This window comes from Cylas formicarius, unplaced genomic scaffold (genome assembly GCF_029955315.1).
Source record: "Cylas formicarius isolate icCylForm1 unplaced genomic scaffold, icCylForm1.1 PGA_scaffold_1__22_contigs__length_36826433, whole genome shotgun sequence".
NCBI classification, from domain to species: domain Eukaryota; kingdom Metazoa; phylum Arthropoda; class Insecta; order Coleoptera; family Brentidae; genus Cylas; species Cylas formicarius.
The window spans coordinates 5,026,027-5,044,321 of record NW_026844264.1 but is presented as its reverse complement, the minus strand read 5'-3'; the positions used below and the strand labels follow the sequence as shown (position 1 = coordinate 5,044,321).

General features: G+C 33.3%; 1 protein-coding gene across 8 annotated transcripts in view; it reads right to left on the bottom strand.

Annotated features, from left to right (window-relative positions):
- LOC132696963 (basement membrane-specific heparan sulfate proteoglycan core protein) overlaps positions 1 to 18,295 on the bottom strand; it is a 571,468-nt gene that overhangs the window by 306,817 nt on the left and 246,356 nt on the right. For 5 of the 8 annotated variants that reach the window (XM_060662152.1, XM_060662157.1, XM_060662158.1 and 2 more), the window contains exons 2-10: positions 13,984 to 14,301; positions 13,834 to 13,854; positions 13,693 to 13,731; positions 10,996 to 11,046; positions 8,264 to 8,304; positions 8,091 to 8,206; positions 4,808 to 4,970; positions 3,162 to 3,331; positions 2,887 to 3,024 (exon numbers count right to left, since the gene is read on the bottom strand). In XM_060662152.1, coding sequence (XP_060518135.1) covers positions 2,887 to 3,024; positions 3,162 to 3,331; positions 4,808 to 4,970; positions 8,091 to 8,206; positions 8,264 to 8,304; positions 10,996 to 11,046; positions 13,693 to 13,731; positions 13,834 to 13,854; positions 13,984 to 14,301 — 1,057 coding nt within the window. The remainder of the gene's footprint in view (positions 1 to 2,886; positions 3,025 to 3,161; positions 3,332 to 4,807; positions 4,971 to 8,090; positions 8,207 to 8,263; positions 8,305 to 10,995; positions 11,047 to 13,692; positions 13,732 to 13,833; positions 13,855 to 13,983; positions 14,302 to 18,295) is intronic. The other 3 variants (XM_060662154.1, XM_060662155.1, XM_060662156.1) reach the window with 3 other exon arrangements.

Below are 18,295 nucleotides of genomic sequence, written 5' to 3'. Positions count from 1 at the left end.
TGCTTGATATAAGATGATTCTGATTTTTTTTTTGAGTAATGAACAAAAAAAAAGATTTTTTCCATATTAACCGAATAAAACGAAGAAAATTCACGTGCTTCATAGAAAGAAAAACACTTATTCCTGGCTGATAAACATTCACTTAAAACTTCGTTCTCAATTTTAATACACCACGTACAGGTCAACAGACATCCATACCAATTCTTACAATAATTCAAAATATGGTAGAAAACGATGTACAATACATTGACGTAACGCATTGGACGTAAATCTGTTAATGCAAAAATAATTGAAGCAATTACATACAAGAAAATTACATATATCCGGTCTATAGGCCAAGTCACCTTGACAATACACTATGCGTTGCTAAGAATCATATAGCAGTCTGAGAGTCGGTTCAAAAGATCACACTTGTGTGTCATGCAGATAGATAATATAATTTTAAATAACACAAATAAATATATTAAATGGATTCCTCAAACAAAGATTAGAATAACATGTTTTGAATTTGTTTGCAAAATAGGTAAGAGGTAATAGGTGAGCAGGGAATAGGATATGTTAAGAACAGGTATACTGGATCAGTTTAATGAGGAAGTAATGACTGAAATGAGCAAATCTAAAAATGATTTATAATACAACCAAATATGAAATATTTCTCTTATTTCATGTTCGATTTCTTACCATTAACTTGGAATTCATGAAATTCAAATAAGGGCAAGTTCTCCATGCGAGTGCAAGAATCATTTGCCATTGAATGATTAAAAATTGAGTTTAAGTGAGTGTTAGTGGCTCTTCAAAAATGAGTGGTGTTAGTAACAAAAAAAAATTAACATCAAGAACGAAGGGGAACAGAACAATGGCGAATTTAGAAAATATATTCCAAGAAAAAAGCGTGAAAATCAGTCAAATTCTCGCGATAAGGGTTTAAGAGTTTACTAAGGCAAATTGTATATAACGAGTTTTTTTTTTCAAAACATTTCGCCCTCTTTAATTGCAATTTATAAAATTGTTCGAGGGGATAAGCATATGTCAAGCTTTTCTTTAAATACCTGCGAAGCCATATCGCAAAAGAATAATGCTAATAATTAATAATATTAATTGGAGACACGGGTTTATAAGGCGGATCAAAAAATATCCCCAACAAAACTCTAATGTCATTTAGACGAGAGCTGGATCAACGTGGGTCATACGATTATGCTTGGCTGACAATACCATAGCAGAGTGCAGAGACGCTTTTTTAAGGTTAAATTAACAACATCTATACCGGATCAATGTATATCCCTCGGCATAAAAAAGGAGCTAAAAAGAATACGGCAATTATAGAACCATCGCTCTGATAAATCATGTGAGTCCTCTTGCAAATCATACAGGAACGATCGAAGAATTACCTTCTACCGCAGATCCCCCCAGAACAGGCAGGGTTTGTGACGGGTAGTGGAACGCGAGACGAACTTATGAACGTACGGCAAATTATAGAAAAAATGTAAAACTACAATGTACCAAACGACTACTAATAAGAAATGCTTGAATTCCTTCAAAGTGTGAAAGCTGGTAGTTTGGAATCAGGCCCAGACCTCAGACAATCCCAATACCAATTCTACATATTCATGATATAGAAACCACTGTCATCTATCTTGGGGCAAAACTAACTAGCAAAAGAGGCTCTGAGCCAGAAATCAAGAGAAGGATTGGAATAGCATAAGAAGCTTTGCGTAGAATAGCTAAAATCTGGAAAGACCACAACATTCAAAAAATGACCAACTTATGGGTCGGCTGCTTCCAACAATCCAAAAGCGTATACTAGAATACTTTGGTCACGTGATACGGAAGGATGGTATGGAGAAGATTGTGATCCAAGCGAAAGTGAACGGCAAATCACCAGTTAGATTTATAGACCAGATCAAGGACCTTACAAACATGTCAGTAGCGGAAGTTATGAGAAGAAGAAGAAGGTTTGCACCATGAATAATCGGAATTGAGCAACGACTGGAAAGAGAGAGAGAGAAAACTAACAACATGTCTTAAAGTACCTACAGAAATAACTCCACTTTTCGCTCTGCTTCACGCAGTTTTCTTCTATCGAGCAATGGTCTGACGAATCGCTAATTCGAAAATTTATGTAACAATTTAGAAAAATTTTTTGTTATGAATAACCCTTTTTATGATTCTTGTAAATTTAGGTATCCATTGACCTCATGGAAAAAATTCAAGACTGGTGGCTCAAAAACACAATTTCTCTCTTTCCTTGACGACTCCTACTTGATACCAGAGCATCTGAAAGTTGCCAACGCAAACAGAAATATGTTTGGTGGTTACCCGATGAAGCCTTTCAACATATTGCTGAACAAAATTTGAGTAATTACGTTTAACATGTAAAAAAAAATGAAAAGGAAATACGGTCCGCTGATAATCTCCTAGAACGCGGATGTACTACTATTAGCGTAAATTCTGGGGATAGTTATGAAAACGACATTGACATCATAAATTTCAATCATTTACATAAAAATTAGGTAAAGTAAAAATGTAAAATTGTTTAAGACCAAACCTGATTTTTGCTCGACACATCCATGCTACCGCTGGCAACAGTGCGCTCCATAAGACTCAGTGTGACTTGGCTTATAGTAAGTATTTTCCCGTATTTTTTTTTCTGATTTTCTGAACGGGACTCTTGAAACAATCGCCCCCTAGTTTAATACTAAATTATTTATTTTTTAAATCAATAGGTGATAATGTTAATTACAAATTATCGCTTTTCAATGCAGAAGAAAAAATTAGAATAACACGGACAATAAATAAAATTAAACGTATTTAAAATACAAAAATCCGCAATTTAATCAAAATTAAAAAAAAACGAACATATAGAAAATAAATTAAAAAGAAACATACCGATAATAGGAGAGGTGGGGCAACCGTCTTCGTCGGAATTGTCGCTGCAATCTCTCTTACCGTCACACCTGCTACTATGAGGTACGCATTGTAAATTTCTACATTGCAACTCATCGCTTTGGCAAGTGGGACGGTTATCTAATAAACCATAATACCAACAAATCAAAAGAAAATAAACAAATGAAGATAAACATAAACGGCGGCGCAAAACAAAGTAAAATTCCAAATATATTGTGTTTTTTTTATCTTAAGTAAGTAAATTGAAGGAGTTGTACCTTCGAAAGCTCTAAATCTGAAGTCCTCCGGGGATACAGTCAATGATCCTATTCTGTGCTGACTAGAGATATGTTGCAACAGTAAGTTTTCTATCAAGAGACTACTGTCGGGTCCCTGAGATTCGATGTCGACGGTTATTCTTATTTTAAGTACATCCTCTTCATCTTTCCTGCGGTCAAAATAAACAAATGAATTAACACAATGGCCAAAACCATAATGAAAAAATTAATTAATTTACATAAATAATTTGATTCTACTCCCGTCTGTAAAATACACAATTACCCACCGATCTAATGTGCGGGAAGGGTCACTTTACCACGTCAGTTTCGTTTCCTATGAATCCGAGCGACTCGGACATTTCCGGGATTTTACCGCACGCAATTTTCAAAAATTTTCAAATCGTAAATGCCATAATCAAGTAGAGCAGTATCTTGGACTTTTAGAGCCATGCAATGAGAAAAGGGTTTAGGAGAACTTCTGCCAATCTTGGGATAGGCGATAACACTCCATTAAAAAATATGGAGGTTGGAAGAGGATAAAGGAGGAGAGGGATAGTCTTACTAATAAAATTTCTATGTCCGACACAAATAAATCATTGATATTCGTGGAAGCGAAAAATCCTGAAAATGCCCCAATACATTCACTAGCAGAGAAATCGTAATGAAAAATAGTGAAAATTGAATAGAATCTGTATGTTAGCATTTAACATTTAATGTTAATATCATATACGTTGACAACTTTAGTCACATAAAGTAATGAACAGTTACTACTATTATTATAAACTCTCAGTTTTTGAAATTTCCATTTTACTAAAAGAAGCATAAATGCTACTACATAAAATAATGAACATTTTTTGTCATTGTTATTTTATTTTCTTATGTCTGAGAAAAGTGCATGCTGTTATATTTTCTCGAAAAGTTGAGAAAAAAGGCAAGTTTTATAGTCCATAAATATACACGGTGTTCTATTTAAAAAAACATAGTAGGGTCAGATTACTTTTGACCTGGCCCTGTATACTAATTCCCAAGGCGGAATTTAGTTCTACGGTAAAAGTTATATAACAGTTTTCACATTTTCGATAAGTTATCTGATAGTTGAGATACGAGGGGTACCTTAAAATAGAATATTTTTAATTTAGCTGTAAACGACCAAAAGTATCTAAAATGAGACACACTATATTATGAAAGAATTTAGAAAAACTGGTTGATAGTTTCCAACAGCTCCAGATAACACAAATAGCATTTCTATTTGTAAAGTTACAAGACAGATGTCAAAAGTTTTTAGGAAGTTGTATTTTTAGTATACTTTATACATTTATGCATTTTGTGGTCTAGATTTTCAATGCCGAAAAATTTTGTAAAAATGGAAAAATTACTAGAAAAATGTGGAATTTCAGCCAAAAAGAAATTTATATGAAATATGTCTCGTCTAATATGTAATTACAATATAACCCGCATGTAATAGACAGTCAAAGATGTAAATTCACCTAGTGGTTCATGACTCCACTTTTAATTTTGAAAAATAAAATTGATCTACCGTTTCCCACGGGGTTTCCCGCCTGATCGTACGTCGATGTCTCCACCAAATAATTCGCCGTTTTCGACTTGCGGGTGTAAAATTGTTAGTAGATTAGCTCGATACTTACTCGATGCTGATGACGGTGAACGAATAGATACCGACTTGGTCAGCGAATAGCCCCTTTAAGGCGTCTTCGACGTTGGTCGCCAAGTCTACGAACTCGTACGAGTTTCTGTCGTTGAAGCCAGCGACATAGGGCTCCAATGCCGTGAATGTCGATCGGTAGTACCCTAAAAAAACATGTTACTAAAAAAACAACGGCGACAAGAAAACGCAAAATTCACATAAAGTCTGAGTGTCGACAAGATTACAAATTTAATTCCATTGGAATATTTCCTAACTTTAGTGGAAAATACAATTCAGTTTATGAACTTACTGACTACTTATTAAATTACTCATGAAATATTAATTTTTATTGTTTAAATATTTTAGAATAGAAATTTTCATTTTCATAATCCCAATGGCCGAGATTTTGAGCTAAAGAATATCTAAAAATTGAATTAAAAAAAACAGCTTTTAAAACAACGTATGAACCAAAACAAAATAAAACGAAGGAATAAAAATGAGCAGTCCAGAGCATCCACCATTGTATCAACACAATCATCAAATTACCCACACATTTATTCAACTTTTTCTCGGCTCAGTACCCTTGCAAACTTACAAATTACGGAACATTTGAGGAATTTGCCCACCGATGGGCTGCATAGATTAGGGTGGACGAATACAAATGTAGAGCGAGCAATGAAAAGTGCTGGTGGAACAGTGATGAGTTGATGGAAAAACAAAATTGGGAAGCTTGGATGAAGAAGGATAAAAGTTTCGGGTAAGTAGCTAACCTTTTGTAAGTTTACGATATGAGTAAACAGGACATCCGAAACTGTCAGCTGTTTATCAGAGAGAGTCTAGTAGAAAGAGTGTCCAAATTCACTAAATTCACTTATTTGGGAAAAATAATTAATGAGGATGACTCGAAAAGAGACTGCGTAACAGAAAAAGGAAAACAAATTTTTATCAAAATGTCAAAATTGTTTTCAAGCCACAATTTGGACCTCACAGAATAGAGTCATTTATATTAACAGAAGCAACCCAAAAAAAAACACGAAGCATTTGAAATATGGCTATAGAGGAGAATCAGTACTTGAAGGAATGAGCAAAGAAAGGAAATTGATAAACATTATAAAAAGAAGAATACTTGAATATCTGAGCGAATGCGAAACGAAAACAAATACCATACAATTAAAGATATTTTCCAGAGGAGGGTCTACGGCAAGAGAGGACCTGGGATGCATAGGATGCCTAATAACACCGATCTGCCAGAAACATCTTATTTAGGTCCAATCTAGGTCCTTATGTTTCACGCATAAGCAGTATATCCAATAGAAACAGAGTTTTCCCCAAGATGTTTTATAAACAAACATTTACAAAAATAAACTATTCTAAGGCAGTCTTTTCGGTATCAAGAATATGCAACCGTCAAAATAATTAATATAGTTAATATATTTCATTGGCGTGTACATTTAATAATTTAACAAATTTGTTTTACTTCAGATGCAAAAATTTTTGTCAAAAGTCTAGTAAATAAACGAAAGCTTTTTAACAAATTAAATTAAACGCCTTAAACACAATTAGACAAGACAACTGAACCAGCTACCTCGCCGGCTTTAGCTTTTCAACAAAGTTATTCTCATGAGACCTTAAATGAGTGCTTTATCAATCTTCGGAAGTACCATTTTAGGGAAGTCGGTAACTGAAATCTCAAATAGAAATGATTTTATTTTTGTTATAGGAGCAAGTTACAACAATCTGAACCTTACTTCTCCTCGGACAATGAGAGGCTTCACTGAACCAAATTAAGGAAAATTTAACTAATAACAGTGAGTTTTATATGTTTATAAATAGGTTTCGCAAGTAGATGTGTCTATAGAGCGCCAAGCACTAAATATTTCACAGATATCATCATATTTGAGACATTTGCTATTACTTGACCCCCTGGCAAACTTGGCATGTGTGGTGCGATCTTAACTAACAGATTTTAGTTACGTTGTTACTCACAAGTCCTGTACAATATCCAAGCACTTTTAGTGAAAATACAAATTAAAACCAAATTAAACAAGAAGTCGGAAACAACAACAAATAAAATTCTAACATTTTAGAAAAATCCGAGATGGATTTTTTCAGAAACAATTTAAAGACTTCTTGTCTCTAACTGAAAGGGATTCAGCATTTACATCTTTTACGCTATCTATGAACACAGTGCCACCATGATGGACGAGTAGGAACTTCTTCCACATACAGACATTATTTGTTATGTGCAGTTTTTGCAGAAGAGTAACATATAGGGACAAAAACTTAACACTTAATACTTAATTTTCTGATGTGTAAGTTGAATTCTTTACAAATATAGAGGGACCAAATTCCTATGCATTTATCCGATTAGTTATTAGTTAGTGATGTTTCACCCGAACAGTTCTCATTTCTTGGAAAGAAAGGCAAATATATTCAGAAAAGTATTAAGTAAGTGCTTAATATCTGTGTTTAGGTTTGAGAATTAATCGACTGATATCTAATTTTGTAAATAATTCTAGTAATCAAAAGAATTTTTCAATTTAAAATAAGATATATCAATGTACGGTTTATATATACAAACTAAAACTATAATACTGATGCTTTTACTAGTTATTGGAATATGTTTTTTTTTTATATATTACTATAGATAACTTTTACATATCTATCTATAAATCTCAGAGTCTGCGCAAAGGTTGGAGCATTCGTGCAATCATACAGAGGCTGAGCAAAGGGCTGCAAAGAGCGAAAGAGAGGTGCCACAGGGCTGAAATTCAAATGGTAAGTATTTGTTTTTTACCTTGATAGAATTTATTTGTTTTCTAAATATGAAGTCATCCCTTTCTAATAAACCTAATGAACAAGTCTAAAATGATTTAATACAAACATCCCAAGGATGTTTTATACAACTGTCGGGGATGTTTCAGATACAACTTAGACCAACTTGGAAGCCTCCCGTAGGGGGGGACATGCGAAATGATGATGGTCGGGATTTTTCTGTACATGATTTACCAAAACAACCTTTGAATAATTTAGAGTACCCGTAAACAAGGTAAGATGATGATCACCAATATTCGGAACGAATAGGCACTTGAAGTAGAAGAAAATATGTTTACGTCAAGACTTGAATTCCCTATCTGTGTGTGGGATAGCACTTAAAATTTTGATTTGAACAGTCGCGGAAGTATTAGATTTTATGTGAGAAAGAACCCGGCATAAAAAACTTAATTTTGCACCTCATTGCAATTTTGCAAAATCGACATTTTTTAAATTTTGTATTTACTTACTGGGATGACTAGGAGACGCTCTAGTGGTAGTTGTTGTGGGCGGTTCCGCCGTTTCTACTTCGCCGGAACCCAGATCTCCGGATGCAAAACCAGCGGCTATATCTTCATCGTCGGATCTGAAATTTTATAGACAAATACGCATAACAAAATATGAGCTTGAAGAAATAACTTACGCGATGGGGGGAAAGCTCTCTTCACCCTCCGCTTCACCGTCCTGTAAGAAAAACCAAGCTCAGTCTATGAGGACTTTTAACGTATTTTTAATCCCAAAGATGATTATCAACGAGTTCAACAGTAGTATGATTAGATGGTTATTTATTAGAACACACAAACACACGAACGATTCTTTGTTAACATGCTACGAAGGACACGCATGTAACATATACAGGGTGTTGTTGAATTGACATCTTACAATTTATTGAATGAACCTCAAGATCTAGGCAAATGGCAAAAATGTTCTTTATAATGGTCGCATTGTTGCAATGGTATCCCAGAAAAAAATCTCCAAAGGTTTGGTATAAGATGATGTGAAAAATGAACCGTTTCAACGGACTTGCTATTTCGTTTACAAACACTACAATGAATTCGGGATTATTTTTTTTGCACTAACCACGCGAATTTCAAATTCAAACGCCAATAGCAATTTGTGGTTTATTGGTTTACTTTCTATATTCAAATATGAAAAAAAAACTAATTTTGCCCACTAACAATACAAAAGATTCCTAATTACTCTTTAGCAAAAACATACTTTTTATCTATCAAAGCTCAAAGGATGCATAAATAGTTTTTAGCAAGAACATTGCTAGTTACATAAAATCAAACCTTAAAAAGTAATATCTTAAATTATTAAATCATTTATTTCGCCTCCCAACTATGAAACAACCGATTCAACGGTTCTATTACCTTTTCTGGTAACAAGACAAAAGGCTCCTGATTATTTTTTGTTATGAACATTGACAATTTTATAAATGAACGCCATCTGTTCAATAGTTGAATCAATCCGACTTATAAAAGAAAGTAATAATAAATAAGGCTGTTGATGAATTTCAGGACTGTTTTACAAACAAAAGCGTTACTTTTGATTTAACAAAAAGAGACTTAATTCTCTTTGAAGATTAACAGAAAAATTTGATGTCATTAGTATGGATGTTCTTTCGAACAAACTCGCTAATGACAGCATTAGTTTAGAGAGACAAAAATGAAAGCATATTAAGGAGTCTGGTAACAAGAAATTAAAGTATCACACAAGCAAAACAAAGTGGAGTGACCGAACCAAAACAAGAAACAAATTTCAGGAAAAATGCTACCGCATGTCCATTCTAATGATGAGGAGTGTGGACACTAAGTTCATTTTTGCAAAATGAATAAAAAAAAGAATAAAAAACGAATTTAATGTTGAAACGAACAGTTAATTATATTTCTGTAACTAAGGATGATGCATATGGTCCATCTAAATGTAACCCAGAGATATAATTGCGTAGGCTTTCACGGCCGGCGTAATAATCTCTGAGATTTCTCGGGCTGTGGTCCATTGGTTTTGCGACGACTGTATCGGTACACAAAATTGTAGGCATTGAAGTACAAATCATCCCCGATAAGTGAGAGAAAATCATATGCAGTTATCAAAATTAGCATTACAATTTCTTCAACATGACTTAATTCTTACTTTCACAGCGCTAATATAATAATAGTAATTATTGTTTATTCGATTTTGGTCTTATCATAGATGAAACTTTAACTTTTTTTTAACACATTTTGAGAATAATAGAAAACGACTAACCAAAATATGAAATATCTACTAACAATTTCAAAATAATAGTTGCCCCATGTTAATTCTTTGATTTTGACATAACGAACATGGTAATTTGAAGCATTGAAGTTGGTAAAGTTATTTAATATTTTAAAATTAGAACAACGTAAAATTGCATTGTAAAATTAACTTATAAAAATGTAAATGGTCAACAAAAATCAAACTCTCGTCTTATTGCTGACAAGATAATCTATTTTTTTACATCTAACAGAATTAATAATATATAATGTTTATTTCAAGACCAGAGCTTCGTAGGCACTGTTTAAAAATGGCGTTATTATTTGTTGCCATTTTGCATACTATTAAAAAAAAGCGACTCCCAGTACCACTTTTTCTTTCACCAACGCAGAAGATTCTAGATTTAATAAAATCACTAACTCATTCGACAAGTCATTATTACCTTCTACACACGTTTTTCAAAGAGTAACAAATTCATTGTTTAGTCATTCCGCAGTCGTAGAACCAAATAACATCTCCAGTTTACCCATTAGTCATAATTGTTTTTATGACACTAGCTACGAAAATTTCCAGTTCATGATTTTACATTGAGCTGTATCGAACTTAACATGAGGTCCAGATGAACTAATTAGTAAACCAACACCCTGTATGTTATATGGGTATAAGGATTATTTGATTTTAAACCATCATTTTCAAAGTACTTTCATGAGAAATATTTCCGTACAGAGTAACGAATCTAAAGAGGAAGAAAAAATATTTTTTGCTGATTTGCTGAGGAAGCATCGGTTTTGAATTAAAAGAATTAAATAAAAAAAGGTAAGATTTGGTGTTTCATAAAAATATGACATAACTTGTCAAGTAAATTCAGTTGAGGAAGAAATTAATAAAACCTTCAGGTGTCATGCAGATGAGGTGTGCAACCCCGAGAACAAAAACACAATGGGGATGATGATGGCGACTCATACGTGTGAAATTTTGGTATATAAAAGATGTCCAAAAACGCGGGACTATCCTTGTCGCAACTGAACCGCGGTAATTTCCAAAAATAAATGGAATACATACATATTTATGACGACAAAGCGGATGACGCAACGATGCGTAACGAGCAATGACTTAAAATTTTTCGTTCTCACTTACTACTTCTATTTCTCCGTAGTCATCGTTAGTATCAAGCAAGTCTTTAACTTCCTGCGGAGATAAAAGACTGCTTAGCGTTCCAAAAATTCAAAAAATGTTTCATAGCTAAACCAATGGGACATTCGAAACAGATAAAAACCAAAATTGTGGACACAATCGCAACTTTCTGAGATATCTAATGGAGCTTCAACACGCCTTATTAAACAAAAAAATAATATTTTATATTTCGTGGTTTATTTCCAGCCCTTTGGTAGATACCGGATCTCCGTCCACAATTTTATAGTTTATACAAAGTGTCCGTTGGTTTATCCTTTACGTTTCTGGTGCCGATAGCTCTTGGAAATTGGCCTTCAGTCGAATTGTTTTCCTATGCTTTGCATGATGAGGTAACGATATATACTTCATTGACTCATTGGTTTCAAAAATTATGAGAATATGGTAAATTCCAAGATTGTTAGGATGCAGGATTTAAAATTATTTTAAAGTATAGTGGCTCAACAAAGCGCGAAGAATAAAACGTTTTTTTTTAAATCGAAGACCCTATATTTAAATGTTGTTTTTAATTTGTTTTGAAATTCTGCAAATTTTTCATTATTGATAAAACATACCTAAACCTAATAGTTTTCCTAAAAAATACGGAAAAGATATATGCAACACAATTTGAACCAGATGCTACAGAATGATTAAAATAAACTAAGCGATTTTGAGATTTATTTTTACTTCTATCTATATTAGTTGGACATGACAAAACTATTACTAAAGAGGCTTCTGCTAAGATTAAAAAATAAACCGCAGAAATAACTTAGTTGGAGCCGTAAGTAAAGCAAGACAGAGTAATTATTAATTTTGGTGAAAATAACACCCAAATTTTAAATCCATAAAAAAAAGTAAATAATATTATATACCTATTAATACAAATTAACATATCTGATTTTTAATTATTATTATGGCGAAATAAATGATGAAAAAGTTGCCATTCTACACATGTTTAGTCTTTTTTGAGTATTTTCTTGGACGGTCATTAGCATAAACGGTGTTATTCTAATACACAAGTTCCAAATCCTATTTTACGTATCTTCTGGTGTTTTAGGAGATTCACATAACATACCCACACAAAAAGAAATCTAGTGGTGTTAAGTCACATGATCGAGGGTGCCAACCAATGAAACCACCTCTACCGCACCATTTCTGTAAATACTCGATAGTAATGTGGAGCTCCATCTTGCAGACACCACATTTGTTGGATCTGAATATTATCAACTTCTTGAAGAAGTTGAGGTAAATCATTATGCAAACAATGTAAACATCTAGGCCCCTTAAGTGGTTGACGAAAAAAACATGGTGAAGTAACTTGAATGTGTTTTATTCTACACCACACATTAAGGGACCAATGGTTTTGGTTTCGCATTTTCCGTATCCAAAACCATAATAATAATGTTTATTTAGTAAAACTCAATAACAAAATAGTGACATTAAATAAAATAAGCTTGCTATAATCCACCCAAGCATCAATAAAATACTTGTTTGTGGCATTTCACATAAAACTAAGGTTAAACTTAAATTAATTAACTAATTAAAGCAATTTATATAAAACACAAATCTGGTAAGCCACATAATCGGTACAATTCTCAGGGACCTTGGTAAGTAATTAAAACAAATCCTGAAAAGCACAATTATGCATAATACATATGGTAGCATTTGGCACAATCGGTATAACAATCAAGACACAATTGGTCAAAGCTGTTTAATGGTATGTATGGTGTTTAATGATATGTATGTATGTATGATCACTGTAAAAGTCCAAATCAAATCAAAAATGTATATTACCAAAAAGGTAATATTTCGAAGTACGATGAAAGTTATAAAAACATACTTGTACATATCCATTCTTTTCCCTCATCAATCATTCAATGCTACCACTAGCATCAAGCCGTTCCATTAAACACTGAATGGTTGGTATACGTTCATTATGGCCTTGTAAGTCCTACTGTCAACAGAGTATTGTTTCTCTTTACCCAGTATATAAATCGTAACAATTAATTCAGCTTGTGTTTTTTTTTATTTACTGACACTACAATAAATTTTATGAATTGAACTCAGTTGTCAGGTCAAACTTCGACAATATCATTTTGAAATGACCAACTAACGTTATAGCAATATTCTTAGACAGAAAGGAGGGTAAATATAAAAAAAAAGTATTAAAATAGATATATGATGTTCCTAATAAAAGTTGTAGGTTTCCTAAGATCTGTCAGAAAAAAACATAATAAATATGGTTTGCCATTTAAGGAAATAGATATTTTTCAATTAAACACCCTGTAGCATCTAATTCAAATTCCGTTGCATATCTCTTTTACGTCATCTTCGAATAACGCTAGTTTTAAATGTGAGTGATCTTTCAAATAATCTCTTTGAAAGTGTATAAACTAGAATTTTTTTTAGAAAAATAAAAATAATGGATAAACTATTAAGTTTAGGTATTACTTTTAAGAAAAAAGCTAGATAATTCTAAAAGCTTACTTAAAATAATTTCCAATTGTGCATCCTAAAAATCTTTACAACTTTTGTATTTAGAATAACTTTTCAAACCAATGAGACAATGAATTTTACACTATCGTTGACTCACCCTGTACAAGTTTAATTCCGCCCGAAAGTCAATTCACAATGGCCTTTTCGTATCGTCAAAAAAAAACTTACGTTTTCCATATCATAATCATCCTCAATCTGCTGTTGCTCCTAGATGTTAAAAAAAGGGAATATCGAGATTAGAAGAAGAAAAGACAAAGTAAAAGCAAAGACAAAAAACAAAGAGAAAAAATGCGTCTCATTTGAACTTACGTATTCGTATTCATCCCGATCCTACAAAAATAAAAACACTTCATTCTACAGAACAAACAAACAAAAACGTAGTTTTGTTCCAGAAAAATGGAAATGAAAAAAGAATAACAAGAACAAGTATAAAAATTCATTAGTAAGAAAAACGCAAACCTGATACGAGGCTTGACGATGCGTTCTAAGATGGTCGGACTTTTGTCGGTTCTTAGCAGACGATTTTCGTTTGAGATGGTTGGCAGAATGATTCTTGTCATGGGTCGATTTTTGTACCCGTTCGTTTTCGCCATTTCCTTCGCTGTTGATAAATAAACCGCCTATGCTTCGCTTTAACCTATCTACAGTGCTCGACAACCAATGTTGATCTTCCACCGGCGGACTAGAATTGCTTAAATCGCTTGATTCCCTGGCTATCCTGCGCAGGCTCTCGTAATTTTTCGATTCCAAGATGTCGAATACTAAGTCGGAATCCTCCTGAAAAAGGAAAATGTTGGATATAATCGTGGTTTCATGCTCTTTGATTTTAAATTGTTTTCGATCCCAAATTAAAAACACTCAGTGGAGCGGTAGAAGCGTGGGACGCTATTTAAAGAAACATTACGATCTCAAAAAATTCATGTTTTTTCAAGTTTTAAAGCTAATTTCAGGTCGTTGCTAAAATTTAATTTGATGAGGAACTTGATCAAACGTATTGCTGGAGCTATTATTTAATTTTCGCTCAAACTCTTGTTACGTGCTTAAATAGAAACGAATTACTTCTAAGAGGCAGGGTGTCTCATGGCAGGTTGGTTAGGGGGCGAAAAAGTAATATTTGATATTGAAATAATGGAAATGGTAGTTATCTATGATAGAAATAACTTATGATTTTAACTTTTAGACATACCTGGAACTCGAAGTATAGTAGCTCTTTGTAGTTAACAGCAGAATGAAGGCATTAATTTCCTAATAATAAAAAACCTCAACAAATCTGGATTACTGTCCTATTAGCAAAATCTTTTACGCTGTCGATGAATAGAACTTCCTGACATTTCGACAACCATCATCTTATGGGCTTCACCAGAGGTTAACTGACACTGCATTCTACTCTGTACCAGCTTAAATAGTGTTTGAGGGAGGCGGAGCGAAAAGAGAGACATGATGACATGTGGGACGACTGATTCCCATGTTGGTGAAATGTAAAGACCTGAGTCGCGGTTAAGATTGTGTGATTGTTTTTAGATTGCAATGGATTTCTTGGTTTAGTTTGGTCGAATGAGATTTGATATCTGCTTTCGTGACTACGTTCGGCAACTTCTCATGAGTTTATTTGTAATAGTCTTAAGGTTCTTTCATGTTATTTTGGCCTGGTTGAAATTGTTCGTCGTGTCCGACCAATGTATGATTTGCGGCCATATAGCTACTAGACATATGGAGGCCCTGCCTATGTAAATAGTACAGGAACTCGTGCAGCAAATATGTAACAAAATTTTGAGAAGGTCTGTTCAATATGCGCATGAGCGAGATTTCTTTTTTAACCAGTGGCGAGCTGCCATTGGTTAAAATAATTATAAATTCCAACGTTCGACCCATAAGGCCTTGCGGCTTTCAACAACCAACATGGACGCTGGCAGATCGTAAATGTTTCTATGCGGCAGTATTTTCTCAAAATATGTCGAAATCATATTAAATTTTCAGGAAAAAAAGGAATTAAGGTGTGAAAAGCGTTGTTAAAAAAATTAGCGACAAGTGCATGGTTTATATTATGCTGAATTGCAGCATACGGATCGACGTCTTTAATATAATTCTGTAAGTAGTTTGGCGTTTTTGTTCTTTAAGCCCAATAGACACGATACTAACTATTTTTTCCCGAATTTGTGCCCGTAAATCGGCGCAAACAGTTTGTTTTTATAAACTTATTGGTTTAACTTCCATTGAAAATGTAAATAAAGTCAAATTCGCGAAATGTGACTCTAAAAGTGTAAATATAACTTTGAGGTACTAGATATCGCACAAGTACCTCATATAGACAGAACGCCCATTCTTTCATCGCAAGTCTAGTAATTGCAGAAAGTGCCGCCTCCCAAATATATAATTATGAAAAGTACCAATTGACAATTTCATTAAACAACTGTAGGTATTGGAAAATGTAACCAAGAAAATTAAAAACTAGTATAAAACAAGTCAATAAGCAATTAGCCCTAAATGTAACAGAATTAACATTACCAAACCCTAAAAAGTGTAGTGTATTCTCTCAAAATTTAAAAAACATTTTGGTAGCAAAAATTGCATGGCGGCTACTTTTTAACAGCAATTATTAAATGCTAAAAATAAATGTAGAAATTGCATTGTGTCTACCGGGCTTTAGATATTAGTATCAATTCACACAATAATTTAGCTATATTTTATTGCAATTTGCATTCAAGTATAAATAATCAAAAAGAGAGAATCATAACCAACAAAAATGTAAACAACAATGTCACAGACTGATAGTATTCTTTGGGAATAGTAATTCCTAGCTCGGCGTTGCCAATTATATTCAGATTTCAGAGACTAATTTTGCATTCTTATGAAAATTTGTCAATTTTTTCAGAAAAATTACGGCAATGTGACAATTCGGTTAGTTGGGAGTGACGCATGCGCAAAAGATCCCCACCTTCTGTACGAAAATGTCATAGCCAACTGCGGCGCATCACTTTTCACCGTAGTAGGGCCACTATATATGTTTGCAGCATATGCATGGAATGCTCTAAATTCCCGGTGTCCCAAACGGAATTTTGTCTTTGATGAATCAAAGATATTAAGAGATTTTTTTCTATTGCTAAATCTGGTTCTAACATTAAACAGGGTGTCCCATAAATAATTTAGTTTGTGATTTTTTTAAATAATTTCTGAAATAATCGAGTAAACGTGGCAAATCGTTTTTTCATGAATAATTTTGGGCTAAATTGTAGGGAGCTCTACGTATGGTACTTTTCGTGCATTTGACACTTACTAACTTTTTTGTGCCTTGGTATACGCAGATTTTCATTAAGATTTTTAATAAAGATATCACAAGGAAGTTGCTAACCGATAACTTCTGGCCCGAATGGCGATATGAATTCATTAATGTATCGGTGTGTGTAGGTAGGTTTTCTGAAATAGCACAAAAATTATATTTATGTATTATAGTTCTGTTTGAAAATTTACCATAACTAGTAGACTGCAATTCAGAAGTCAACTTGTTTTACGCCAATAGTTTGTGTCGACAGTTAAGAGTTTTGTATTTAAGTTTCTTACATATAGTACAAGCTGTTCCCGATATACCGAGCAATATTAAAAAACGTAATAGCTACCCTAAATTTGCAGTTACCGACTTCCAATTTGGCAGGGAAGTAAAAACCCGGACCCACATTTACATCATTAAAGTGCGATCAAATACGGCAAAGTATTTTTTTTTAATTTTTGAATTTTTTTTCGGGGTTATTTTGGTTTCCAAAAAAAATATTTTCTCCAAAACTATTAACCCGCTCGGCAAAATTCTTTAACTAGCAGACGCTGAAGATCCAGCACTATAACTTTTATTTTAAGCATTGTTTCGCTTATATACAGGGTTTTTTAATTATGGACAAAAATCTCAAAGACTCTGAAAATTGTCTTTCCGGAGTAAATTATCAGCCATAAATCAAAATTCGTAAAAAAATACGACTCATTAGTTTAAACAGTGTTATAGGCCATATCGAGAGCTACAATTTTTGTATTTACAGTTTTCGTCTATCACATACGCTGTTCCAGATATTTGAAAAAATCGAAAAATAAAATCACTCCTTGGGGTGTTATAAACTTGAAGTCGACAATTTCACGATTTAACATATTGATATTAACATTTCAAAAATAAAATGACTGATTTTTCACAAAAAATTCCGCAAGCTATATGTAATAATCCTGTTGGATTCTTCAAAGCTTAAGCTTAACTTCAGACACAGATAATTTGATTCGCAATATACGAGAAAAATAACTAAAATCGGATATGAAATATAATAAAATCTGTCCGATCAGAATTTAATAATAATTGGTAACTACCAGTGACTTCGAATGTTCAGATTTGTGCGAAAACCAATGAAAAGTAATACCTTCGCATATAAAAAAACTCGTCGTAATGGATCGCATTGCCGATTGGATAAATGCCTCTAATTAGGGCCTTCACGCTGATAAGCGATCTCTAACGCAGGCTTAAAATAAACCATAATAATTAGTCCAGCAATTTCGCAATCTATCAATTTAATTACCGACTCGCTGCATAACCGGACGATTTTAAATAGCCTTAATCCGATTACGATTAATAAAGAATCCCGATAGTGCGAGGGTAATTATTGCCAATATAGATAATTACATTGATTTAGCAGCGGGTGATGATCTATAGCGCGTTAGACTTACTAACAAACGTCACAGTATGGAAGCATAGCACAGTCATTCGAAAATTGTGTTACAAAAATCTTTCATTAATACTTGA